The sequence below is a fragment of the Dipodomys spectabilis genome, unplaced genomic scaffold, assembly GCF_019054845.1.
Source record: "Dipodomys spectabilis isolate Male_0828 unplaced genomic scaffold, ASM1905484v1 ptg000125l, whole genome shotgun sequence".
In the NCBI taxonomy this organism is placed as follows: Eukaryota; Metazoa; Chordata; class Mammalia; order Rodentia; family Heteromyidae; genus Dipodomys; species Dipodomys spectabilis.
Window position 1 is genome coordinate 14,457,739 of NW_024870802.1, and position 27,886 is coordinate 14,485,624.

Consider the following 27,886-nt stretch of genomic DNA (forward strand, 5'->3'; position numbering starts at 1 on the left):
TGTTGAAAGGAACTGTCTCTGTTAAGAGCAGGTTCAAATGTGCTACTCTGCATGTTAATTGTGTTTATGCATATTGTCTCTATGCATTTTAAATTCTAAACTGGACTTCCCTGCTGTTTCATGTACCTCTGGGCTGTTACCCATCACCCTGAGTGGTGTCTGAGGGGAAAGTAGTCAATGCTCATGTTACATTTATTCAAACACCAGCTCACATGCCTTGGACATGGAGAACGGTATACCAATCATTTTGGCTTAAGTGCTTACTGTACTCCAGATACTGATATATAAGGGCTTTTTAATGTTTAGATATCATAAAAACCTCAGAGTCAGATATTCTTGATTCTAGAGTCATGTTAGAACACAGAGAGGTAATGTAACATATGCAAAGTCACACAGTGAATGAACAATAGAGACAGGACTCAAATGTAGCTTATGTGTCTCTAGAATGTACGATTCTAAACACCACTCAGCACTGCCTTACCAGCAAGATCTGGCAGGAGTTGGCGGGGGAAGGGGCCGATGTGGATCAAACTTGGGCCTTATCCAGGCTAAACACATCCTCTACATTGTAAGGGCCAATGACAACAATTTTTAGATAGTTTCCTTCCAAATTTCCTGGCAAGTCAGAAGATCATTCAGATGTCCTTGCAGAAACCTGTCTACAAAGAAGTTTACATATCTAGCTATTTTCTGTAATCAACTCCTTATTTAAAGGAGCTAGGCTTTGAACTCCTTTTGAAAGAAAACCAGCTCACACCAATTTTCTTTCCCAGTTTGGCATGCATGCCACCATCCAACCAAGTACCTACAGTCTGTGCATGAAACACACGCTTGTCTCCGGGTTTTCAATATCAGAACATCATAATGAGCTTGATTCTTCATAAAACCCTTGGAACAGGCAAATCATTCTGGATGGTAATTTGCTCTTTAGATTTCTGAGTTCATTGGATTTCACACATAAATTATGTGCTAAGAAAATCAGGATTTCTCTTTTCCTCTCTAAAATCAAGATCTCAGGGTATGCTAATGTGTGGCAAACAAGCAATTATTTCTCTCATTAAATCTCTCATATCTTAAAGTTTTCCTCATCTCTATGGTTGTTTTGGCAATAGATGATGGCTTTTGAGTCTTTGACCAGTTTAGTGGCCCTTTCTGAAATCATATGACTTTGTTAAAGAGTGAAGGTTTACTGAAAGGTAGTACAATGGTAGGTCTGGAACTACCAGCTTCTTTATATGACTAGAGGACCACAATCTCCAATAAGTTTAATTCTGTGTCAATATTCCACTAGGAAGCAAAGAGAGAAGAAAATAAGACAGGATTGCCTTCCAAGGGCTAATTCAGAATTTCTTGGAAGCTGACTGGATTTCTTCCTTGTGTCATAAATGGTCGTTTGGAATCCTACCACCCAACTGTAGCTCTAGTTCCTTTGACTTCACACATCTCCTTCAAGAGCTTGAAAAACCTGCTAGGTCAAGGAAATTCAGCTTTCTACTAGCTCAGAATCTTCTTGAAATTAGGCCTCATGTAATTTATGCTTTGACAAACAAGTAGGATCTTTAGCACAATTCTGTTAGGTGTTATTCCATCAATGGATTAGGAAATTGAAACTCAAATTAATTGGTCAGAGAAATAGCAGAACTTTTAATTTGTACATTACCTTACATAATCCAAGTCTTTTCATATACATATATGTAATCTTATCCAACTAGGATCATCTTAGATTAGTCTGATGAGATTCCTTTTTGGTTAAATCTCTCCAGGACCCTCCATCCCACTCAGAATGAAAACATCTCCTTTTCTCCTTGACCTCATTTTCTTCAGTCATTTAGCCTCTCATTATATGAGTGTTCTCTGGTTCTATGATCTACAGTCCTGTTTATACCTCTAGTCCTTTTTCCATATCCTTCTTCCAGAACCTGAAGGGTCTGTCTCCTTCTTCACCTGATCTCAACAGAGGTACCACTTTTCAGAGGGGCCTTCGATCTGAAGCCACACCCCTCCCCTCCTGCCAAGTCACTTCTTTCTACCATAGTACTGTTTTACCTTTTTCTTGGTCCTTATTTTTAACCGTGTTCCTTCTATTTGTTTACTTATTTATTGTTAGTCTCCTTCTCTAGACTGCAGTGTAAGCCAATGAGAGTGGTGATGGTGTGTTTTGGTTCTTTACTCCTGCTCCTAGAACTGGCCCTGGCATTTTAGCAGGTGTTCTCTACATACGTGCAGAATAAATGAACACATTTAGCAATGCCTTAATGTTTTAGCCTTCTTTTAATAAATTCTCCCTAGGCAACTTCACCCACCTGTACTCTAATCTCATTATTTTTCTCTATTCTAGATCTTTGTTTCTGAGATGACCAGCTAAAAGCTGCACTGCCTTTTTTCCCTCCTATTTTATTAGTTAACTTAAATTTCTATCATCAAAGATATTCTTAATCTTTGTGTGATAAGAGCAAAGAGACTCACACTCTTAGTATAAGATGCCAATACATTTTTTATATTTTACATTTAGAAGGGACTTAAGAGTTGGTCTATTTCAAATTCATGACTTTGAATGTTAAAAAAATAACTCAAAGTCCAAGGTAATAACTGCTGAAAGTCTCAGAGATAGCATGTAGTAGAATTCAAAATTCCTAAGTTATATTCTCTGTCTTCATTGTGGTTATTTGCCTACTTAAACTTCTCTATCCTTTTGCTGATTTATTTATAGATAAGATAGCTAGCTAGCTACCAAGACATTCATCCTTTAAAAGTAGTAAATTCAGCCAGATGCTGGTAGCTCACGAGTATAATCCTAGCTACTCAGAAGGCTGAGATCTGAAGATTGTGGTTCAAAGCCAGCTGGGGTAGAAAAGTCCATGAGACTCTTATCTCTAATAAACTATTTTAAGAAAGCCAAAAGTGGCTCTGTGGCTCAGGTGGTAGAGCACTAGCTTTGAGCAAAAGAAGCTTAGGGGTAGCACCTACATCCAGAATTCAAGCTCCAGGACTGGCAAAAAAAAGTATTAAATTCAGTGGGTTTTAGTTATTCATAGAATTTTGAAATCATCACTACTATTTAATTTTAGAACATGTCTAGCACTCTCCTAGTATCCACTTCTAATATCTCCTTCCACTCCTTCCTCCTCTTTTTCAACGCTAGGAAATCACTAACTTACTTACTATCTTTATGGAGTTGCTTATTCAGGATATTTAATGCAAATACTATATATATATATATATATATATATATATATATATAAAACTATATATATATATATATATAGTTTATGTCTGCCTTCTTCCATCTATATTATTTATTCCAAGGTTCATCTGTGTTGTAGTACTTACAATTTTGTTTTGTTTTGTTTAACCAAACTCTTTTTCCCCAACTACTTCACTTCCATATTTGTCTTTAGCACAAAATTAAACCAGAAATCAAAAGTTAAAAAAAACAACCTCTAAATATCTGACTTAGATATAGTTAGTTATGAAGGAAGGACAAAGTCTATCATGTGCACAGATGCTTCCTAGGTATGGAATTTTAAGAGGACTTATAGATGAGCTCTCTAATTTTACTATGTAGTTCTTTTTTTTTTTTTTTTTGCTGTTTGTATTCTTTTTTTTAATTGTGAAAATACTGTACAGAGGGGTTACGATTACATGGGCAAGATAATGAGTACATTTCTTATCAAGCATTGTAGCCTCCTCCTTTGTTTCCCCTTCCCATCCCTGCCCATCCTCCCCCCACACCCCCTACCCAATCCTCCCCCCCCCCCGCACCAAAGTTGTAAAGTTCGTTTTTCCACATAAAGACTTGTACATCTCATTGTTGCAATGGATCCACCTGTATCCCTATTTAAACGATTTGTTTTTTCCCTTCCCCTCCACAAATTATACCAACCTCAAATACAGTGAAAGCAGGGGTTATACCATGGGGGAGGGACATACAAAGCAACAAAGAAATAATCTTATAAATGTGTTAGAAACAATCACCTGAAAGAAAAAAACATTTGAATATATATCTTAGGGTTCATGTCCCTAACATCAACTTATATGACCTTTGCTTGACTCAGACATCTACTAGTTATTGCAAATAAGGGAAACCATGAGACCTCTGTTTCTTTGGGCCTGGCTTACTTCACTTAATAGAATTTTTTCCAAGTCTTTCCATTTCCTAACAAATGGGGAAATGTCATTCTTTCTGATGGAGGTATGGAATTCCATTGTGTATATATACCACATTTTCTTGATCCATTCATCTACTGAGGGGCATCTGGGTTGGTTCCATATCTTAGCTATGGTAAATAATGCTGCGATAAACATAGTCGTGCTAGTAGCCTTAGGTGGCCTTGTTTGTGATCATTTGGATAAATGCCCAAAAGTGGGATTGCTGGGTCATAGCTCTATGTGGAGTCTTTTGAGGAACCTCCATACTGCTTTCCAAAGTGGTTGAACAAGTTTACACTCCCACCAACAATGCCACCAACAATGCAGTAAAGTTCCCTTCTGTCCACATCCCCTCCAGTGAGGTGGTATCTCAATGTTGTTTTGATTTGCATTTCTTTTATGGCTAGGGAGGTTGAGCATTTCTTCATGTGTCTATTGGCCATCCTTCTTTCTTCTTCAGAGAAGTTTCTCTTTAAGTCTTTAGCCACTTATTTATTGGGCAGTTGTTTCTTTGAAGATTTGTTGTTGGGGGATTTAATTTTTTGAGTTCCAGGTATATTTTAGATATGAGACCCTTGTCTGTTGTAAGGCTAGTGAAGATCTTCTCCCAATCCGTGGGCTTTCTATTAATCTTGCTAGCTATGTTCTTTGCCATACAGAAGCTCTTCAATTTCATGCAATCCCATTTGTCCAACCTTTCTTTGATTTGTTGTGTTTTTGGGTCTCTATTAAGAAAATTTCAGCCTGTCCCAAGGAGACCTAGGGTTTCTCCTATTCCATCCTGTAATGTTTTCAGGGTGTCTGCTTTGACTCTGAGGTCTTTGATCCATTTGGAGTTGATTCTGGTGCAGGGTGATATATAAGGATCTAGCTTTAGTTTTCTGCAAGTAGTTAACCAATTTTGCCAGCACCATTTACTGAAGAGTCTGTCTTTCTTCCATTCTATTTTTTTAGCTCCCTTATCGAAAATTAGATGGCTATAGGTTTGTAGGTTCATTTCTGGGTTTTCAATTCTATTCCTTTGGTCCTGAGGTCTGTTCTTGTGCCAGTACCAAGCTGTTTTGATTACCATGGCTTTGTAGTAGAGTTTGAAATTTGGTATTGATATTCCTCCAGTACTGTTCTTTCTGTTGAGGATCGTTTTAGCTATTTGGGGTCTTTTATTTTTCCATATGAATTTTTGGATTGCCTCTTCTATTTCCTTGAAGAATGAGGTTGGAATATTGATAGGTATTGCATTGAATTTGTAGATATCGTTGGATTACTTAAGGTATTTTTCTTGCTTTCATATTTTTATGATGTCTGGCTTTCCGTCTTTCCTTGAGGTAGAACATTCCAAGTAGTATTGAATGGGGTGTGTGTGTGGGGGTCTGCCTTTTGGTAGCATCAGGTAACACACAGATCTTAAACCAATTTCCAAATAAGGTATACTCTCTACAAAACAAGGAGGGGGGTATTTAGGAAGAAGTAAAGAGAAGAATACAGTCCTGAATTTGTGTGTGTGTGTGTGTGTGTGTGTGTGTGTGTGTGTGTGTGTGTGTGTTTAGATAAATGGTTAAGTTAAAACTCATAGCAAAGTATTGTCAGTTCATGAAAAGTCTTGTTTTTGTTTTAATTTTCTACCTCCTACTTTTATATGTCTCCCTTATAGGTGATATATATATATATATATACCCTTAAGAGAAACCTGTCTTTAATGGACTATTTATTTGGGGATATGAATGAGGATGATTATATGAATCATATCATGCCATAAATAACAGTCTGTTACTTAGAAAAAAAATCTTCCCACTTAAGTTATAAACATATTCATGTCATTGTGGATTTATTTATTATTCCAACTCCTGCATACTATTTTATAATATGTTTCCACCACAATTCACTCTTCCATTCCTCTGGCAATGGAAACCTGCCACAGAGTAACATAGTGACTATCCTCATCTTTATTTCTGTAGAAACTTGAGGGAGAATTATGTTGGTGTGTATATCTAGGAAATATGGTGGGCTGTGGGACCTAAATGCACTATTTTCTTTATGAGGCCTTTCTAGGTAGTATCAGCATCTTGCCAGTTCCACCTCTTTCTAGCAATTGTTGTAGAGACCAATGGTGGGGGGGAGGCAGGCTGCAATTAGCTTGCTGCTGGCATAGCATGGTGGGATGTCACCTCTCTTCTTTTCTGAGACATCAAATATTCAGGGAATCTGCTTAGTACTCAAGGCAGCATGTGAAATGACAGGGAAGGAAGAACAGAAACTTCTCTTTGGGATATAGAAGACAAGGGATAAACACCTCTCATTATATCCCCCTAGGGAACAGTTTTTTTTGGGGGGGTGAAAAGTATAAGTATTTTTAATCTTATAGGATGTTTGACAGTTTTTTTTAATTTTTTTTAATTGTGAAAATACCATACAGAGGGGTTACAATTACATGGGCAAGATAATGAGTACATTTCTTATCAAGCATTGTTGCCTCCTCCTTTGTTTCCCCTTCCCATCCCTTCCCATCTCCCTCCCTTCCCCCCCCCCACCCCCTTTACCGCCCCCCCACCAATGTTGTAAAGTTCGTTTTTCGATATAATGGTTTGTACATCTCATTGTTGCAATGGGTCCACCTGTATCCTTTGTTGCTTTGTATGTCCCTCCCCCACGGTATAACCCCTGTTTTCACTGTATTTGATGTTGGTATAATTTGTGAAGGGGAAGGAAAAAACAAATGGTTTAAATGGGGGACAGTTTTGCCATCCTATAAGGCTCTCCCTCAAATCCCTGCGAGATTGGATACAAGTTGCCAGCTTGGGTTGATAATCTGAAAACTAGCATCCTTCTACCCAATTTTCCCTTCTTTTCTGCTCCAATCTGTTAGTTCATTTCTACTCTTTGTCATTATTCTAAAATAAACAACTTATAGGCAAAGCCTTTGACTTGGGCTCTACTTTCTATCATTAGTGGTATTATTTATTAGCACATTTGTTCCTAAGAATAATTGCTATCTGGAGTATCCACACCCTGATCTGCCAGTCTTCAATGTGAAAATCACACTGGATGGTTTCAAAACTTCAGAGGGCAACACTGTGGACAAGGAACTTTGCCTTGCTAGAAGGCATGCATATAGCTGTTTCCAGTGTAAGCTCTGACCTGAGGTCAGTGACTTTTCTTTTTACGCTCAGTTATTTTCAAACTGTGGTTGCAATATCCATACCAGGCTGATTATCAAACCTGTCCCAAATGTTTCTCTCTACTCTCTCACAATTCATGACCTCAGAAGCTTAAACAAGTGTATGTGATCATAGAAGTACTGTAAAAGAGAGTACTAAAAATAATATTGCTTTTCAATACCAGTTAGTTTGGGAACATGATATAACTTTTATTTCCAATGAAGGTCATTACATTCCTAACGACACCTTACACACTACAACATGCATTACTTGTCTCATATTGTTACTCATATTTTCCTTCAGTGGATGTATGTCAACGTGAATGCTTTTGTGTGTGTAGACAACTTACTTTACTAAGTGATTCATCTTGAAACAAAGTGCAAATCATGACCACCTGGAAACTGGGGATCAGAAGCACTTCCTTTAACTATGTGTTGCTTCTCACTTGGGAATAGTTTTTAAACTCTCATTATCTCCTTCTACTTTTGTCATGTAAACAGGTGGTTAACACATACACTCCAGGAAAGAAGATCTGGCTGGAAGGTGTGCTGACCACCTCCGCAGGAGGCACAAACAATCTGTCAGATTCCTATGCTGCAGGATTCTTGTAAGTAACACCTGTCATTCCTCTCCCAGGGACTTTGAAGATGGATGGACAGGGAACTGTGATATGTTCACCATTCTGCTCATTGCAGCACCAGGCTCATTTCCTCTTCATCTATTCTTTTAGGAAAATACTTACCCATTTCACAAACACTGATTAACAGGGTCTTCCCTTCTCCACTGTGGTGGAACACCTGTTTTTCAGCCTCATGTGGTCTTTCCATAAAAGGAAAGTAATAGACATACAAAGGAATGAAGAATTCTCTGACTGGGACTGCCATGGAGCCGTGACAGTCATGAGATGGCCTTGAGTCATCATCAAGGGGGGGTGGGGAGGGGGAGGAGGTTACTCTAATTTTATGGGTGAAGATGGTAGTGGTGGCAGAGGGGAGACATTTCAGGTGCAAGAAACATTTTGGGGTAAAGCGTAGTTGAGGGAACAATGATGAATGAGACTAAAAGTTTTGTTCACTGCATGGTTATCATGAGGACTTAGGCTAGGGAGAGAATTTACCACCTGATCATGAAAGGTCTTAAAATCTACACAGAGGAAATGAAGCCTTGCTTATATCAAGCTATGGCAGCGTTTGGAGAATATGACCTGTGTTGTAAGACTGTGACTGTGGCAATAAGATGCAGAAGCATCTGGAAGAGATGAGAAAATGATCTTGAGAGCTACTGTTGTCATCTAGGAGACAACACAGGAAAAGCCAGGAGCCTGTGTGTTTCTCCCGGGCCTGCCAGTGTCATGTGCTAGGGACAGAACCGTGGATGTACGACATGACTTTTTCCTGATCCACCATAGTCCTTTGACTCTGGCTTTCAGGCTGAGCCATGTCTCCCTAATTCTGCAGCTTTGCCCTCAGCTATGTGTTTTGCTACTGCCAGCTGGTCCTAATTATACAGATGCAGTTCCTCTCCATTGAGACAAGTTTCTTTAATATATTGGTAAAGGACAAATCAGACCAGCCAAGGAGATTGCCTTTACAGATGGAATCCTGTCACATGCAGATGAAGATGAGTCCATGTAATTCACCGTGATGCCCTCCCTGGATTCTTCCATATCAGTATCTCAGCTTCTAATATTGTGTAGAACAGAAAAGTCATCCAATAGCATGGATCAAATGAATGAAATGGAGTGCATCAGCATGTAATACCCTGTGGCTGAGAGATTCCTTTCAAAACCACACTCCCCACACTGGTTTAATATGAGCTGTAGTGCAAGGATGAGAAGCTAGGTTGGCAATAGGTAGTAAAGGAAGACCTTTGCAACCACCCCAGAAATGAGTTTTGTCATGCTGTCACCACATGACCCTGCTTTGAGGCCCAGCAAGCAGCTCAATTATATTCTATTTTCTTGAGCACTCTTCCCCTTGTGGAAATGAGAAATATGACCAATTGTCATGGAAGCAGCTGGAGCAGACATCTTCCTTCTTATGAACACCAGCCAGATCTATCCAGGGATCTCTGTATTCATCTCTGTGTTTACGTTGCAGCACACAGATAAACAGAATTGTTGTAGTTCAGATTTGGTTATAGTTCAGATTCTCAATGCTTGGTTGGACAGAGATCAGATAAAATTAGCTTATTCTGCTTCTGGTCTTCCTCCTATCTCCTTGTCATCCATGTAGCCTTAACTCCACTGACAGCACTCAGCATGTGGCCTTCAAGTCTAGTTCTCTAAGGGACTTACGTTGTTTTCTGTGTCGGGGGCGGGGGGGGGGGGGGGGGGGGGAGGGGGGAAGGCATTCCAGGAAGCTCCAATAAACTAGCACATGATTGAGAAGAAGGCATTTCCCGTGTGTGTGTGTCTGTTTGTCTGTGTGTGTATGTCTGTCTGTGTGTGTCTGTGTCTGTGTGTGTCTGTGTTTTCAGTAACCAAAAGCACATGAAAATGCATGCATGAATCAGACTTCTCTACCAAGAACTCAGAAGTAGTGTCTCTCAGTCAGGACTTTGAGATCCTTTGGCATTCTGTAAATATAATCTTAGCATGCTATTGTGTCCCCAACATCTAGTAAAGTCTAGCATATATATTGGATGATAGCATTCTTGATGGGGTATACTAGTCATTTTTACCACCTTTCTTTCTATGAACAAACAAAGAAATCTTTAAAAATAAACAAAACAGCCCTCTTCCTCCCTTTCTAAGGGGATGAAATGGGATTCATCTGGCCATAGTCCCTTGAATAGCATAGATTCTGGATACACATACTGGAATACAAGCTTGGGTACATATTCCTCCCTCTCGACTCAGTCTCTTTAACAAACTGCTAGCAAATTTCATTTTCACTAATTAACATTTGTTGAACGTATATTCTATGCAAGTCACTGTTAGGTTGTGGAAGGGTCTCAAACAAGAATTTGGTAATATTGCTGGAGATGTGACTGCACAGATATTTACAATGCTTTAACAATGACTTCCCTAGTTATGCAAGCATTCTTTGATGGTATCCTCAATGCTGAGAGTAATATATAACATTTAAGTTGATTCATATTATCAAATAAGTAATACATGACTGGATAAATGGAATCTTTTCACACGCAAAAAACACCATGATACAGCCTCATATTAATAGATAGAAGCTGCCTGTGGAGGGTTGACATACACGAGATTGTGTAGTTACTCATCCTTTGGTTTTCTTTTTCTTCCATTCAAGAAGCATAGAAATTGAAGGTGAAAGGCCACACTTATCTTCATCGATGTATACTTGTTAGATATTGACCCTATTGTATTTTCCTTTTTCCACGTGAAAAGCACACTGATTTAGAAGCCAGAATTCATGCTGTTGTTCCACTATAGCATATCCTCAACAAGTTATTTACTACTGTGCTTCAGTACTGAAAGAAAAGCTTAACTGGGAGCCTGACTTCACAGGCTTGCCAAATTAATTAAAATAATAAAAGCAAGTCGCTTAGCAATGTGGTGTTCCAAAAGTCATTTCAGTTCTCTAGGTCACAATGTCCCCATCTAGACAAAAACAAACACACACATGCGCACGAGCGCACGCGCACACACACTCACATACACAAAGGTTCTGCTATGTTGTAGTCAGAGTTTCCTTTCTATTCAAACTTTTGTTTTTGTGTTTTGCTTTGCCTTCTGTTTTGCTTTTGTGAGTCTAATCGTCAGTAAATGTGTTCGTTTTTATGAGTACAAACTAAAATTGTAAATGTGAAAAAGATTTGAAAATATGAACAATATTTATTCATAAAATAGGAATTAGCAAGGCTCTTTATTCCAGCAAAGGAAAAAAATCTTAATTCTTCTACAAGTCATGGGTTTGGAGCTCCATATGGTTTTAGATTTGAGAAATCTAACTCTGCGTAATTTTTCCCATGTGCTGAATGGTGATTTGCAGAGTTCCTAGAATCTAATTCTCTCCAGATATATTTCAACCTAAAGAGTCCTGAACACCTACAGTGTTCCAGAAACTGTGATGGGTATTTTGTGTGTGAGTTCAAATGTTGTGTCTATGCCTGATGAACTTGAACCTGATGGGGAAAAGCATGGAGACAATGAATGGCTGATGTACTAGGTAGGAGTGGGCACCCATAAGAACCCTGAGAAAGGAGGGAGGGAGGTGCTATTTTTGGCTGGGCAGCAGGGTTGAGGAGATTTGGAGATTAAGATGAATAGATGGGAAGAAATTTTCCAAATGGCCAGAGGTAAGGTAGAGAAGTTAGGAAGGTAATTCTAGGCAGCAGTTAAAACATGTATAAAGCCTCCGATAAGAGCAAGAGAGTATGTCATATCTGGTGCTTCCGGAGTAAGTTTTAAGTAGCTCAGAGTCTTGGAGATGAGGTTGATGGTAAAATAAAACAGTCCCCTCCCCACCCCCAACATACACACATGACTGGGACAGACGAGTGCTTTATCTTTCATGTGAAGATTGAATCTCCAAGTCGCATGTTTTCCACATAGATTGTTTGATTACAATTAGAATTCTCCCTAAGTTTCAGAAGTAGGTGAAAAATGACCGCATGAATGCATGACTAAACTGAATGTGTAAATAACAAAGACAGATTCAGCACCCTCTAGGTGCTGGAAGAACCTAGGGGGCAGTACTTTGTGAAGCATGTAATACATGTGTGATCAATCCAAGTCTTCCATCATAGCTTACGTGTGAAGGGAGCATGCTTGGATCCCCGAGGAATTCATTGTGATGCCAAGGGAAAGGAGTACCCTGCCAATATTGCTGATGAGAGATGCCAAGGACTGGACTATGCTTGCAAAGGTCATAGTTGTGTAGGTTATGGCGGAAAGTACATGTACATCAGCAGACTGCAAGCAGAGATGTTTAAGGATGGACTGTGTAGAGTCCAGATTCTGTGCTTGTATGTGTGTGGCCAGGAAGAAGCGCAATAGGCTTACTGGTGGCTGGTATATTTATTAGTATTATAATGACACAAGGTAAATGATTAGTAACAATGACTTTATGCCCAAGGGTAATTCCTTTTATTCCCCTGTAAAATAATGACACTAGTTTTAATAATCACTGAAATCTCTTGCAGCTGTGTGTTCAATATTTAAAGTAACGTTCTCCTTTAAAGTAGTTAAGTAAATTTGATGGTGGAAGGTTAGTATGGTTTTGCATGTCACAAACTGATCTACACTGAGTTTGTTAGATGCCTTTTGAACAATGTACTAATGTAACTTTTTTCTCTGTCTTGTAGATGGCTGAACACTTTAGGAATGCTGGCCAATCAGGGCATTGATGTGGTGATACGGCATTCATTTTTTGACCATGGCTACAACCATTTGGTGGACCAGAATTTTAACCCATTACCAGTAAGTATGGGATAAACATTCCCAACCCCTTTTCCATCTCATTCCATTCTTTTGGTCATGCCATTTTTCCACACTGGAAGAATTTCTCTTCTTTTGCCAGTGTCAGTTCATTGAATAAATCACAGAGTAGCATCTAACTTTTGTTTCCTTGATCCATTTTACAGACTGTGGTTTCAACACACACACACACACACACACACACACACACACACACACACTCTTGTATGCACACATGTACATAATGCATGTATATATGTTTTACTATTATCTTAACAAACTTTGCACAATTGAGATTCCTCATCTACTTGTGGCCTGTTTGAACTCTGCTTGAGAGTGAATTTTTCCAGATTGTTTTCTTTTAATGCTAATAGGAGACATTAGTTAATGTCAGATGCAGCATGTTGAAAGCAGATGGGAGAATGCTGGCCAAGGTCTGATACGGTAGGAGCCCATCTCTGGGGGCATGGCTCGAGGGCATTCACAGTTCAATGTTGACCCCTACGTGATAATGAGGGGACAATGTTCCCTGAGCACTAACTTCTCTAGGAAAGTAAAAGAAAGCAAAGAATTAAAGGGGAAAAAAAGGCAGCATTCTATTTATTAGCCAATTGGAGAAATCGCACTTAGTCTAGAAAAGCTATATGTTTCAGAACTATTAAGTGAGTTACTCTTACACACAACCTATCATCATCATGATGAAGGGTCCAACTCTCATCAACTCATAAGACTTCAGAGCTGAGGTTTGCCTTGATACAATCTGCTTATGCCTCATTTAATGAAGGTACTAATAGCCTGGGGTGGGTGGGCAAGTAGGCATGTAGAGCCAGCTCTAGATCATGCCTTGAGCCCTAATCCAGCTATTTCCATGCCTTCCTAAGATCCATAACAAATAAACACATACTACAATAGTGCATATCCATGCCATTTGTTTTCTTTGCCTATTTCTACCCCATTCCCTTTATCTTCCACACTGTGATCCAGAAGGCTCCGAATCCCAGAACAGGAAACAGCCTGACACTCAACTGCACCATTTTGTGTGTGTGTGTGTGTGTGTGTGTGTGTGTGTGTGTGTGTGTGTGTGTGTGTGTACCGGGGCTTGAACTCAGAGCCCCTTACTCTAACATGGAACCATGATGCTCAGATATCAACTTCTTAAGTAGCTAGGATTACAGTCAAGAGCCACCAGTGCCTATCAACAGTGCTGTTTCTACATCTCCAAAGAATTCTTCTAGAGTTGAGTACTCAGTAATTACTGTATCACTGGGTATTCATGACCCCAAAGACTCCAGGAAAATCACAGATATTCAAACCAACTGTGAGAGATGAATAGGGTCGAAGTATATAATTTGCATGTATAGAAATATCATGACAGAACCCCTACTAGGTACAATTTAATCTATGCCAATTAAAAACCAGGAATTTAGAACTGTTATTTTTTTAAATCAACTGGCACAGTTCCTTTTATTCATAGAATAAAAATGCCTCTCTCAAAGCATGTGTGTGGAGTTGGAGTAAGAAGGAGTGGGGAGGGAGTAGATCCTAGATATTTGATTTGGTTTGTTTCAACTCACAAATTTGTATAAATAGAAGGAGCTAATTAGAAAAGTATCTGTGAAAATAGAAGCATTAAACAAATGTAAGATCGCAGCTGCTATTTGAAATAAATATTTATTGTGCATTAGGCACTGGAGAGGAGATTGGTAATAGATCAATGAATGGATAGATGATATGATCCAGTGAAGGCTCCTGTAGATGCATGTCCAAGAAGGGTTTCTCTGGGCAGGTGACAGGTATGCCCACTGACAATAAGAAGCCAGCTCTGTAACTTCACAGAATGCCCCAGGCAGGGGAGAGGTTAAGACACAGGGCAGAAACAAACGGCATATTTATGGAAACTCAAGAATATCAGAGTGCTTGGGGCATGGCAGGATGGAGCTCAGGGGGTACCTGCTGAAAGTGTGGTAGCCAGGTCAGATCATGCAGGACAGCTTCTAGTATAAGCTGTACAAAAAGGCCATTGGGTAGCTTCAATTGGATGTAATGGGATTCAACTTAGGTTTTCAAAGGATCAACCTAGCATGATTCATGCACCAAATTTTAGTTCCCTTTTTTTTTGGGGGGGGGGGTCCTGTCATGGGGCCTGAACTCTGGGCCTGGGCGCTGTCCCTCAGCTCTTCAGCTCAAGGCTAGCACTCTACCACTTGAGCCACAGCACCACTTCCAGATTTTTTTTTCTGCTTATGTGGTGCTGAGGAATTGAACCCAGGGCCTCAGGCATAAAAGGCAAGCACTCTACCACTGAGCCACCTTCTCAGCTCCAGTTCCCATTTTTTTAATGATGCAGATGACACGTCACCATTTAACAGATCACTTTCAGAAATGGTGCATCAACGATGCCTCCCAAACTGCCCATCCTTCCCTTGGTCTTTGCTTCTCTCATTCCTTCTTTTCTTCCTTCATTGGAAGTTCATATATTCATTTTTGACCCCACTTTGTATGCTGATTGCTATTCCTGGCAGTAAACCACTGCGGCGAACCAAAATGACAAGTTCCTGAACTCTTGGAGCCTATAATACAATGAAACTTACAGAGCAATGAGAAACAAATAAACACAGGAACAAGATATTAGATTATCATAACTGCTCTGCAGAAATCCTAGTGAGATAAAACAACGTGTATTTATATTGCTGATGGGAGGCTAAGGTTCTAGGGGGTGAGTAAGTGGATATCTGAGGCCAGACAAGTAGCAAGAGCTGAAACACTCAGGGTTTTCAAATCTAAATTCAATTTTCTTTTCACTGAACCACATTAGTTCTCATTGTATTCTCTTAGTTGCCTTTGCAAAAACCTGGGAGAAATTCTGCCTTAGACTTGAGTCTGGAGATAAAAACAGCCATGTTGGGGAATTAGAAAGAAGAAAGCACTTGGGAAAGATAGCATTGAGAGGACCAGACAGGCAAACCTGGACACCTTACCAATCCTCTATGTAGCTTTGCAGACCGTGGGTAAGTCAAAGAAGCGCTCATAGCTTCATTCTACCCAGTGAGAGTTCTTGCCAGCAAATGCCTTTAAAAGCATGGCACAGAGACCTAGGTTGATGGGAGGTGGCAGCAAGCTCACAGAGACCTACAGAAGCTAAGACAAGTCCCATGAGCTTAGCACAAAGGCTTAAATGAGCTGAGCAACTGTATTTCTGGAAATATCAAGTTTTAGTAAAGAAATCAATTGTAAAATCACTTAGAAAGGTAGCAAGTCTTCTTTTTCTTTGTGGTCATAAATTCTGGACCTTAAAAGTAGAGAGTTTGACAGCTGGAAGAGTGGGTCTTCATGTCTCCCCTGGAAAGAATTTACAAGGCTAGACCAGGGCACAAGTCTGACAGACATTGCCAAAAGATCCTCACAGTGTGGAACAGAGACAGACCTGAGGGTTGTTGTATTGGTTACTACTTCAGAGTTGCACAACCAATAACCAAACACTGCCAATTTTTTTTAATGTGGGTTTTACATCGTGATTAAATCTTTAAGAGAGTTTGTGAAGCGCTTAGAGGATTAGTGGGTTTGTGTTTTGCTTGACTCCCAGAAAAAAAAAATGAGTATTTTCCACTCCAGTGACTTCAAACTAAGCTCAGGACATTTCAGGCAAGGATCTTATTAGCAAATAGATCTTGTTTTTGTTGGTTAGCACTCTTGAATAAATTGAGAAAAAAGCAAAAGCATCTTGGCTTTATGACTTCCAAGACGAATCTCACATCACTCTCCTCCACTGCCAAGGCCACGTTGATCTCAGTTTGTAGCATTCTAGCCAGGCTCAGGCAGAACCATCCTAACAGCACCAATCTAAGGTCATGAAGAGAATTGCCCTTTCAAAGTGGAGAGGGGTTACCAGGAGTTTGGGTGGAGGGTGAGGGAGAAAATGGCAGAACACAGCATTTTTAGGTTAGGTTATGGATAATACTTGTGATGGTGGCGTTATATGCACGCATTCAAAAGGAGAGAATAGATAACACTATGAATGAACCTTTATAAAGGACAGACTCATTCAATGTAACTGTACAGCTCTGATGAGGGTTGTCGAGAACAGGGAGAATGCACACAAGTGGAAACAGTGGGAGGAGTATAGGACATCTCTGTGTCATTTATACAATTTTGTCATCGAACTAAAACACCTTAAACAGGGCTGGAAAGGTGGCTCGTGGTAGAATGCTCGCCTTGAGCTGAAGAGCGGAGGGATAGCACCCAAGCCCAGAGTTCAGGCCCCACGACCAACAACAAAAAGTCCTTAAACAGAGATGGGGAGGAGAGAAGAGGAGAGAGAGGCAGGGGGAGGGGTGGGAGAGCTTTCTTTTCTGTTTCAGAAAGAACATTTTCAACTGTATCCCTATTCTTTTTTTTTGGTCCGGTTGTGGGGCCTGAACTCTGGGCCTGGGCACTGTCCCTCAGCTCTTCAGCTCAAGGCTAGCGCTCTACCACTTGAACCACAGCGCCACTTCTGTTTTTTTCTTTTTTGCTTATGTGAGGAATCGAACCCAGAGCCTCATGCATGCAAGGCAAGCGCTCTACCACTGAGCCACCTTCCCAGCCCTCCCTATTCTTTATAGTTAGTTCTTCCTCCAGAAAAAGTGCCAGCCTTCCTCTTATGAGACCTTCCTTCTCCTGGGAATAGGAGAACATTTGGCTTAGCCATATTTCATCATCCAACTCTCACTCTTTTCCCCTGACTTTTCCCCCTCCCCTCACTCCACTCTGCCATTGGGAAATGGGATGTGTGATTCTCCACAACTAGGCAGTCAGTTGGTCACAGACTCCCTCGGGAGTGGGCAATGTTTGTGCAGAAGAGATCTGCACATTTCGGTGGACATAGTCCAGACCCCACCAAGAGGATTTTTGGGATATAACTTACTGCTTTTTTTTTTGAGAGTTTGATTTACCTAGCTTTCAGGGAGGAATGGTGAATTACTAATCAACATCTTATTAACTCCCATGCCAAGCTAGTCTTGACACACTAAGATAATTCAGTTCCCAAAACATCAACACCTCCAGTATCGTCTAGCTCTGTGCAAGGCATTGTAAAACTCAGCTACAGCACCTATATACAGTGCAGTGCTAATAATCTGCAGTGCTAACAATCTGGTGTGTTAGTGGGATTATAGGTTAGACCCCCTATTTAGAGTAAAATTTTTTAAAAAGCTTGATCACCTTGTAGTATCTTTGCCACAGGAGCAGAGTAGTGTGGTTGGTTATTCTCAGTATTCTCTTTGGCCTACTATCCCATGGAAGGTCATAGATGTAAGGTATGTTAAACAGATAGGTTTCATTAGGTAGCCGATGAAGAGAACACCATGGGATATTCAGGCAGGATAAGAAGGTTATTTACTGAACTGCTGCCCTCGCTATGCAAGGTGGAGATGCCTGGCTGAAAAGGGACGACCCACCTCCTGGGCCCGGACTTATCTAGGCCAGGGACAGGAAGAGGTGTGGCCAGGTAGGGAAAGGTATGGCCACAGCCTGGGACCCTCCTATGATCAGAGGGGAGGCGTGACCAGTGGCAGGCCAGGATGTGACCTAGCAGGAGGTCCAGGAGGTAACTACTTCCAAGTATGCCAGTTACCTAGGTAACACAGATACGGGGTGAAAACTTAGCCAAGAGGTAGGAAGGTATCTTCAAAGGGCCTGCATGGCCCAGGGCAGACCTTACAACAGACATTCAATTCAGCTTCATGCACATCTATTGAGCACCTTCTTTGCACATCATTCTGGAATGCAGCTATTGGTCATGGATCAGAACACAGCTCAGTAGTCCCTAGAGAGATTAAACGTCAGGTTACAGATCCTGTAGCAAAGTGTTCGGAGTCACTCCATCACTGCTCAGATACCATTTGGCCTTTGAAAAGAAACTGACATTTATTTTTACTGTCTCCTGTCTGGCTCACTTGATTAGCCTTTCACAAGATTCTAGGACCAGACCCCAAATGCTCTGTTCTTGTTCCCCTTCAAAATAGGAGACACAGTAATCCCTGGGCACAGTGGACACAGGATGGACTTAAACCTGTCCCCTGCCCAAAGGAACTCAGTTACACACCCATGCCACTTTTTTTGGGGGGGGGTGTCAGTCGTGGGCCCTGAACCCTGGGCCTGGGCGCTGTCCCTCAGCTCTTCAGCGCAAGGCAAGCACTCTACCACTTGAGCCACAGTGCCACTTCAGGTATTCTGGTGGTTTAATGGAGATAAGAATTTCACGGGGCTGGGAAGGTGGCTTAGTGGTAGAGCGCTTGCCTTGCATGCATGAGGCCCTGGGTTCGATTCCTCAGCACCACATAAGCAGAAAAAAAAAGCAGGAAATGGTACCGTGGCTCAAGTGGTAGAGTGCTCGCCTTGAGCTGAAGAGCTGAGGGACAGCGCTCAGGCCCAGAGTTCAGGCCCACGACTGGACCAAAAAAAAAAAAAAAAAAAAGAGTTTCTCGGACTTTCCTGCTGGGTTGGCTTTGAGCCACAATCCTTAGATCTCAGCCTTCTGAATAGTTAGGATTACAGGAGTTAGCCACCAGGGCCCAGTTCCCGTGCCACATTGATTCGAGATTAAAGTGGAAAGCATGCTGCCAAATGAGGGCTGCACGCTTAGCGGATATGATTTGTTTCTTTCCACAGGCAGGAGCTGGATCCTAGAACCATCCACAAGATTTGTGGGTTCTAGCCCTAGCTCTCCTGTCTAGTAATATGTGTGTTTGCTTTCCCGTTGCCTAAAGTGAAAAAGATAATTGCCTCCCCTATGGCTTTCCACACATCACTTTTACTATCCTTGAGAAAATCAGTTAAGATGATAAAATTCTGACTTTGAACTTGCATGTACATTACATGGAAGGAAAGGATGATGTGTAAATATTAAAAGCAGCTTTCTCAACTTTGGCGAGGGGGGAGGTGAGGAGGGTGGGTGGCAGCTTTCTCAACTTTGGCCAGGAGGGGCGTAGAGAGTGGGTGTGGAGGGGGTGGGAGATGGGAAGGGATGGGAAGGGGATACAAAGGAGGAGGCTACAATGCTTGGTAACAAATGTACTCATTACCTTGTCCATGTAATTGTAACCCCTCTGTACAGTATTTTCACAATAGAAAAAAAAGCATCTTTCTTTGGATAAGATAATCAGCAGTTATTATTCCTTTTTTGTATATTACATCCCTGCACTTAGCAAAGTTGGTTTAAAAATGTTAAAAGGGGTGAGGGTTTTTTTGGGGGGGGTTGTGGGTGGGAACTGGAGCTTAAACTCAGAGTCTTGTGCTCTTGCTTAGCTTTTTTCACTCAAGGCTGGCATTCTACCCCTTGAGCCACAACTCTACTTTGGGCTTTTTCCTAGCTAAAGATAAGAGTCCGTCAGATTTCTGTTCCTAGACAGGCTTCAAACCTCGATCCTTAGATGTCAACCTCTTGAGTAGCTAGGATTACAGGCGTGAGTCACCAGCCCCCTAGCCCAAATATGAGCTTGGGCTCATTCATTTATCATTCATGGTTTGTTTGTTTTTTCATTTATAATCACTCACTACTAGGTGCTATGCCAAATATAGACCACCCTGCCTCTTCCCTTAGGGAGCTTACAGCATAGATGAGAGACAATACATTAACAAGGATGATGGCATAAGCACTTGGAAGGATGGGAGGAATCAGAAAGTAGGACAGGTCCAGGGCAGTGGAAGACATCCAGGAAGGCTTTCTGGAGGAGACAGTGGCTGAAACTGGCCAACCAGCCATAGGAAGGCAATATGGGGTTTCTGGAGGATTTTCTATACACAGGCATTACCATATGCAAAGATATCAAAGTCTTCATTTTTCAGCGAGTCATGGTAGATGAATTATGAAAAAAATTATTTAGGGAAGTTTTTCCCATTGCTATCAAGTGGCCACACAGGGTGGGTGAAAAATGAAAGCGACGGGGAAGGTCCAAAACTCAGCCAAACTAACCTGTGACCCGCTTCTTAGTATGATGGCCCGTTTTCTTTTTCTTTTCTTTCCCGTGGGAGCCATCAGGAAGATGAAAGATGCAGAGTGTACCTGTTTAGGGGTAGCTGTGATGTGAAAGCCAATCCTGTCATTAGGGGCCTGGACAAAGACTTCTCCATGTGCAGCCTTCCTGTGTGGGAGCCTGTGGCTGCTGAGAGAAGGCCATCCTTGGCCTCGGGATCAATCGCTGAGATTCGAGCTGGCTCCATCCATGGTCCAAGCATCTGGGCTGCATGCCCAGTGGATATGACTTGCTTCTTTCTCCTCTATACCTCTAACCCCTGGTTCCTCAGATCATAGCCAGCCCTGCACACCAGATCTTTTCCCCCTCAGACATTTACATGGAAGATCCATGTATAGTTGTATAACTAGTTCCCATGGCTGGTTAATGGATCAATCCAAGCAGTATATACAATAGGTTAGCCACACATCCTAGCTCACTCCAATCGTAACTGCTTTGGGAAGTAGAAAGAGCTTTGGATGTTAAATCAGAAGAATCAAGCTCAAAATGCAGCATCCTGATTTGCTAGTCACAAATTGCATGGGGAGGAAAGAAGGTGGAGCTGGAGAACAGGAGGTCTCTGGGTGTGTGCTTTAAAAATATGAACTTCGGAACCGGACTGGCTAGCATTGCAAAAGCAGTTCTGCCATTGACTAGCCAGCTATATGTCCCAGCATTTAATACTATACCTCAATGAACATCAATTTCTTCTCAAAAAATATAGACATTCTAAGAGCTTCAGTGGGTCTGGTTTGAATGAGCTCCTCATACATATGTCTCTTACCTCCCAGTAAATACTTAATCTGTGTTTACTACTATTATCATTCTGAAAGCCACTCGATAAAATAGAAAGTCCTGTAAGTCACAACAATAATTACCTATAGTAACGCGAGCATAACGGTGGTGAGATGCATTGGAGTGTTTGTCCCAACACCTGGAAATGGAGTAATGGTAACTAAAGTATACAAAAGTAGCTTGTATGTGTATGTATGTGTGTGTTTATTTGTGTGTATAAAAGTTAAATGTCTAGAAAATTAGAAGAAGAAGAAGAAGGAGAAGAAGAAGAAGAAGAAGAAGAAGAAGAAGAAGAAGAAGAAGAAGAAGAAGAAGAAGAAGAAGAAGAAGAAGAAGAAGAAGAAGAAGAAGAAGAAGAAGAAGAAGAAGAAGAAGAAGAAGAAGAAGAAGAAGAAGAAGAAGAAGAAGAAGAAGAAGAAGAAGAAGAAGAAGAAGAAGAAGAAGAAGAAGAAGAAGAAGAAGAAGAAAGAAGAAGAAGAAGAAGAAGAAGAAAAGAAAGAAAGAAAGCTATGCTCCCTGTGCTTGAAAGGAATTGAGTGTAAAAGGTTATAGGCAAACTAGAAATTACATTTTCTTTTCCTCTAGAGAAGATGTTGCCAATCTTCCCCAGTGAAGGCAATTAGAGCAGTAACCAGGCTGCCGCAGGAGCTCTCACACCTTCATTTGGTATTTATAAATGGTTCCATGAGCCCTGGAAATCCTGATATGTCACATCAAAGTGCTAATGACAGCACATTATGTGAATCACTGAGAAGCAACAATTGGAAATCTCAGTCAGCCATCAACCATTTATATTGTTCCCAGATTGCAGTGCTGAGGGATTACAGCCAGAGCAAATTGCATAGCAGCCCAAATAAATTAGGAAGAAGGAGCAATTACAGCCTCACTGGTGCCTACCTTGGAAACCTAGTGAGCCATCCTCAAGCAACCTGCAGATGAGGAGAAGCAAGGTCGGCTCTGGAATGGAAGAGCTACACCTTGCCCCACCCATAGAGCCACTGGAAGTTACCCAAAAACAGAGACAAAGGATGAGGGGAAGCAGGGGAAAGAGGAAAGACAACAGAGGAAAAAAAGAATGCCCTTTGGTGGGTGAAAAGTTTTGTGTGAATGCCATGAGATGACAAATTTCAGGTTTATTTATCACCATAGATGTTAGGTTTGCAAACATTAAAGACACAGTGTTCTGGTTATGACCTTTAAAAACCAACAAAGAAGGCTCCAATGAGTGACTGGGAGATTACATTTATTTCTGATTATATTATGGTCTGTGGCTGTTCTTTTACATAAAAGGTCTTTCAGAAATAGAACTAGTAAGCCTAAATTCTATTTTTAAATTCTTATTTACTCACTCCACAATTAGATTTTTTTTTTGTTTAAAAAAAGTTACCATCTTTAAGCACCTCAGTCACTAACCTTCAGCGGTTACCAATATCTGTTTATTTCACCTCTGATTTGTTTTTCATCATCAAAAGAATAGAACTCACCATGTTCATTGACTCAAAGTTTGACATTGAAAGGTCTTCTGCCTATTCCAGAAGTTGCTGCCCTCATCTCATTATCAAAATCATTAAGCAACTAGGAGAGAGTAAGGGAAGGGGTGACATTGTCCAAGAAGAATACCTGACTTGCGTAACTGTAACCCCTCTCTACATCACCTTATATAAAGTAAATAGGCAAAGCCAAGCACTGGTGGCTCACACCTGTAATCCTAGCTACTCAGAAGTCTGAGATCTGAAGATTGAGGTTCAAAGCCAGCCCAGGCAGGAAAATCTGTGAGACTCTTATCTCCAATAAAACACTCAGAAAACGAAGTGGTGCTGTGGCTCAAGTGGTAAAATGCTAGTCTTGAGCCTTGAGCTGAGGGACAGCACCCAGGCCCAGAGTTCAAGCCCCATGACCGACAAAAAAAGAAAATAAGTAAATAGACAGAAAGACAAAAAAAATTGTTAAGCTTTTCTGCATGATCACAGTGGTTCTCAAGCTTGGCATCATATTATAGTCACCTAGGGAGATTTTTTTAAAAACAACTATGCTTGGGTACCAAGCCCTAGAGAGTCTGATTCAGTTGTGCCACAGAAAATTCTGGTATTTGGGGATTTTTTTGTTTGTTTGTGGGTTTTTTTTTCTTTTGGTTGTGAGGCCTAAACTCTGGGCCTGGGCACTGTCCCTCAGCTCTTCAGCTCAAGGCTAGCACTCTACCACTTGAGCTACAGCGCCACTTCTAGCTTTATCTGCTTATGTGGTGCTGAGGAATCGAACCCAGGGCCTCATGCATGCAAGGCAAGCACTCTACCACTGAACCCCTTCCCAGTCCCATTTGTTGTTGTTTTTTAATTTCCCCAAATGATTCTAATGTACAGTTAGATGTAGGTAGATGTAGAGGCCTTTGTTTACCTGATTAAATTGTAACTTGCCATTTCCTTTACTTCTTCTATATTCAACTCTTGTTTCAATAGATCTTAGAAGTGTATTTAGTATTATCATTCATGTACTTGGCAAATATCTAGTCTGTGCTGGTTACTCCTAGTTGTAGAGGAAATAAAGGTGAAGGAGAAAGACAAGATCCTTGCCCTCACTGGAGCTTACAGTCGAGAAGGAGAAACTAAAAATAAGCAAGTAAACTAACAATTTATCACAACCTTCAGGATGTGGTACAGGAAACACATGGTTTTATGTTGAATAACAAGGAGAAGAAACTGTCCCCATCATGATTCCCTCAAATACTTATCTTTTTACTGTCTCCATAATTTTGCTTTTTCTAGAATGTCATGTAGTTGGGATCATGCTGCATATTGCCTTTTCAGTTTGGCTTCTCTCCCTCAGTGATAAACATTTAGGATTCCTTAATATCTTTTCCCTACTCAACTCCTTTTAGTGCTTTCACTGAAGGACCTGCTGGTTGTTTCCAAGCTTTGGCAATTAAGCATAAAGTTACTATAAATATCCATGCACAGAGTTTTGGGCGGAAAGACATTTTTCAACTCTTTTAGATTGGAAAGAGTGCAATTGCTGCATCCTAAGTGAAGAGACTGTCTCATTTTATAAGAAACTGACCGACTGTTTTCCACGGTGAGGTACCATTTTGCATTTGTCTCAGTAATAAGTAAGCATTCTTGTTGTTTCACACACTTAACAGGCTATCAGTGGGTTGGATTTTAGCCATTCTGGTTTGTATGGTGGTGTCCTCTTGCTATTCTCATTTGCATTTCCCTGAAGCCATATGATGTAGAACATTTTTCACAGATTTATATGCCGTCTGCATATTTTCTTTGGTGCAATATCTGTTAAGGTTTTTGGTCTGTTGTTTTATCAAGATGGTTGGTTTCTTATTGTTGATTTCTGTATTTTTTTTTAAGTAAAATGTATCTTTTGCAGATATGTTCTCCCATTTCGGGCCTGTCCTCTCATCCTCTTTTTTCAGAGAAGAAATCTTTCATTTTAATGAAGTGCAGTTTATCATGGATGGTGCGTGTGTTTTACCTCAAGACATCATCATACTCAAATCCATCTAAATTTTCTCCTAGCTTCTAGGAGTTCTTACATTTCACATTTAGGCTTAGGATCTATTTTGCCTTAATTTGTATAACAATTTTAAGTTCCGTACTAGATTAATTTTCTTTCATGATTGTCAAATTATTCAGCACCTTTATGAAAGATTATTTAGCTATGATTTTTTATTTAAAAAAATCAGTTCTATTGCATGGTCTATTTCTGTGCCCTTTGTTTTGTCTCATTAATCTCTTCAGCTATTTGCTCATCAAATTGAACTGCTTTGGTTACTGCCACTTATAGTAAATCCTCAAGTTGGGCAATGTCAGCCCCTCAACTTTGTTATTTCCCCTTGATATTGATTGAGTCAGATAATCTGTGTCTTTAACCTTGCTGTACAGACTTTCAGTCTGTTGATATCCACTAAATAACTTGCCAAGATTTTGATTGGGATTGCATTGAATCTTTGTATCAGGTTTGGAAGAATTGACACCTTAACAAAATCGAGCCTTTCTGTTCATGAACATGGAATATCCTCATTTATTTAGTTCATTTTCCTTGCTAAAATTGAAGTTGTATAATTTCCCTCATCTTTTGTGCATATTTTGTTACATTTATACCCACATATTTAAGTTTGTGGGCTCTAAAGTAAATGATACTGTGTATTTAATTTCCATTTTTAATTTGATTTCAAATTTCACATATGTATGTGTTTGTACCTGCTGCTGACCTTTATATATCATCAATGTATCCTGAAACTCTGCTGTAATTGTTTTTTTTTTAATTGGAAATACTGGAGTTTGAATTTATGGTCTAATACTTGGTAGCAAGTGTTCTACTAATTGATTCACACCTTCAGCCTTATAGTTATTAGTTATTAGGAATATTTTTATTCTTTAGGATTTTTTTACATACTCATATCATATGTATTCTATACCTTTTACTTCTTTTTCTTATCTTCTTGCATTATTTACCATGATATTACTTACAGTGTAATATTGAAGAGAAATAATAGAAATGACATCCTGCCTAATCTTAGTGAGAAAACATCTAATTTTTCATCGAGTGAAAAGAGTATCTATGACTTTCATAGATAGTCTTTCAAATTGAGGAATTGTCAGTTTCCTAGTTTACTAAGAGTGTTTGTCACACATGAATGTTGAATCTTGTCAATGTTTTGCTGCATTTACTGACATATTTCTTTTTTTAATCTTTTGGTGTAATCAATTAGATTAGTTGATTTTTAAAATATTGAACCAGACTTGCACACACTTAATAAATTCTGCTTACAGCATTTTGATGATATGTTACAATGACTTCTTGCTATACAATGTTGTCTGTAATAGCACACAAATCAGTATTTCCTTTTAGGCAATAAACAAATTCAAGGCAAGAAATACTGACATAATGAGCTGGGTGCCAGGGGCTCATTCCTGTAATCCTAGCTACTCAAGAGATTGAGATCTGAGGATCACAGTTAAAAGCCAGCTGAGAAGACAACAATCACTTTTAACATACTTACAATATACTATGTGACTTTTTTTTTGTTTCTTTGGTATGTTCCTCCCCCACAGTATAACCCCTGTTTTCACTGTATTCGATTCCGGTGCCCTGCATCTTGTATATACACTTTTCTAATTTGAGGAAGGGAAGGGAAAAAACAAAATGCTTAAATAGGGACATAGGTTGACCCATTGTAACAATGAGATGTACAAGACACTATGCTGAAAATGAACTTTTCTATGAACTTACAACTTCGGTGGGGGGGGGGGATATAGTTGGGAAGGTGGGAAAGAAGGGATGGTAGGGGAAAAATAAAAGAGGAGGCAACAATACTCGATAGGAAACATACTCATTACCTTACTCATGTAACTGTAACCCCTCTGTACAGTATTTTTATAATAAAAAATGTATTTAAAAAGACAACAATAACAAGATTCTTATATCTAATTAACCAGCAAAAAGCCAGGAGTGGAGATGTGGGTACAGTGGTAGAGCACCAGCCATGAGCAGAAGAGGGAGAGAGAAAGTTCAAGTCCCATTACTGGCATAAAAAGAAAAGTAGAGAAAAGAAATAAAAGAGATATTTATAACTTATTTACATAGCATATAAGAGATGCCGAGTGAGATATATTGATTAGACTTAAACTTTAATTTGAATTTTGTGGGCTCTAAAGTAAATGGTATTGCAGAGCTAGAAGGAATAGTTATGGTTACTGTCTAATCTACACTGATCATCAAATGTCAACACCATCAGTGTTGTAAGATACTCACTGTTAGGACAGCTATATATCAATGATAATATGGGTAGAAGAAAATTTTGGATTTTCCAAGTGTTTCTGCCCATACTGGGAAGCACCTGGGTGCAGTTCTAGACCTACTCAAATGAGACTTGTAATGGAATGTCTCAGAAACACCAATTTAATGACATATATAAATTAATCATAAACATGCAGATTAAGTTTCCCCAGAAAAGGCATGATTTGGCTCTCTCTGGACCACAAATGATTGAAAAATGATTGGACATATTTCCTGAACCCAAAGGCTGAGATGGAGCAGCTCTATCCTTCTTTAACTTCAAATATTAGTGTAATAGATAAATTATCCAGGAGTCTGGGGAAGTTAGAAATATGGACAGGAAATAAGAAAATGGGATTTGGCTTGAAAATGTGCTCAAGGTACATCTGGGGCAAAATAATCAGAAACAGAGAGACTTTGTTTGACAGCAAACTCAAATGAAGTTACAGAGGCCATAAGGCATCCATCCAGGGTAAATTTCTGGTTCTACGGCCCATGGGTTAGAAGGCCAGTTGGTATTTTTTTTTCTGGTTGGTATTCTTAAGCATACAAAAACAAAAGTCTTGGACTATAGAATATGAAATGGGACTTATTGCCCCAAAGCTGAAACAATAAAG

General features: G+C 40.0%; 1 protein-coding gene across 3 annotated transcripts in view; it reads left to right on the plus strand.

Annotated features, from left to right (window-relative positions):
- Window positions 1-27,886, plus strand: part of Hpse2 (heparanase 2 (inactive)) — a 452,598-nt gene that overhangs the window by 325,414 nt on the left and 99,298 nt on the right. For all 3 annotated transcript variants that reach the window (XM_042689534.1, XM_042689535.1, XM_042689536.1), the window contains 2 exons: window positions 7,805-7,911; window positions 12,585-12,699. In XM_042689534.1, coding sequence (XP_042545468.1) covers window positions 7,805-7,911; window positions 12,585-12,699 — 222 coding nt within the window. The remainder of the gene's footprint in view (window positions 1-7,804; window positions 7,912-12,584; window positions 12,700-27,886) is intronic.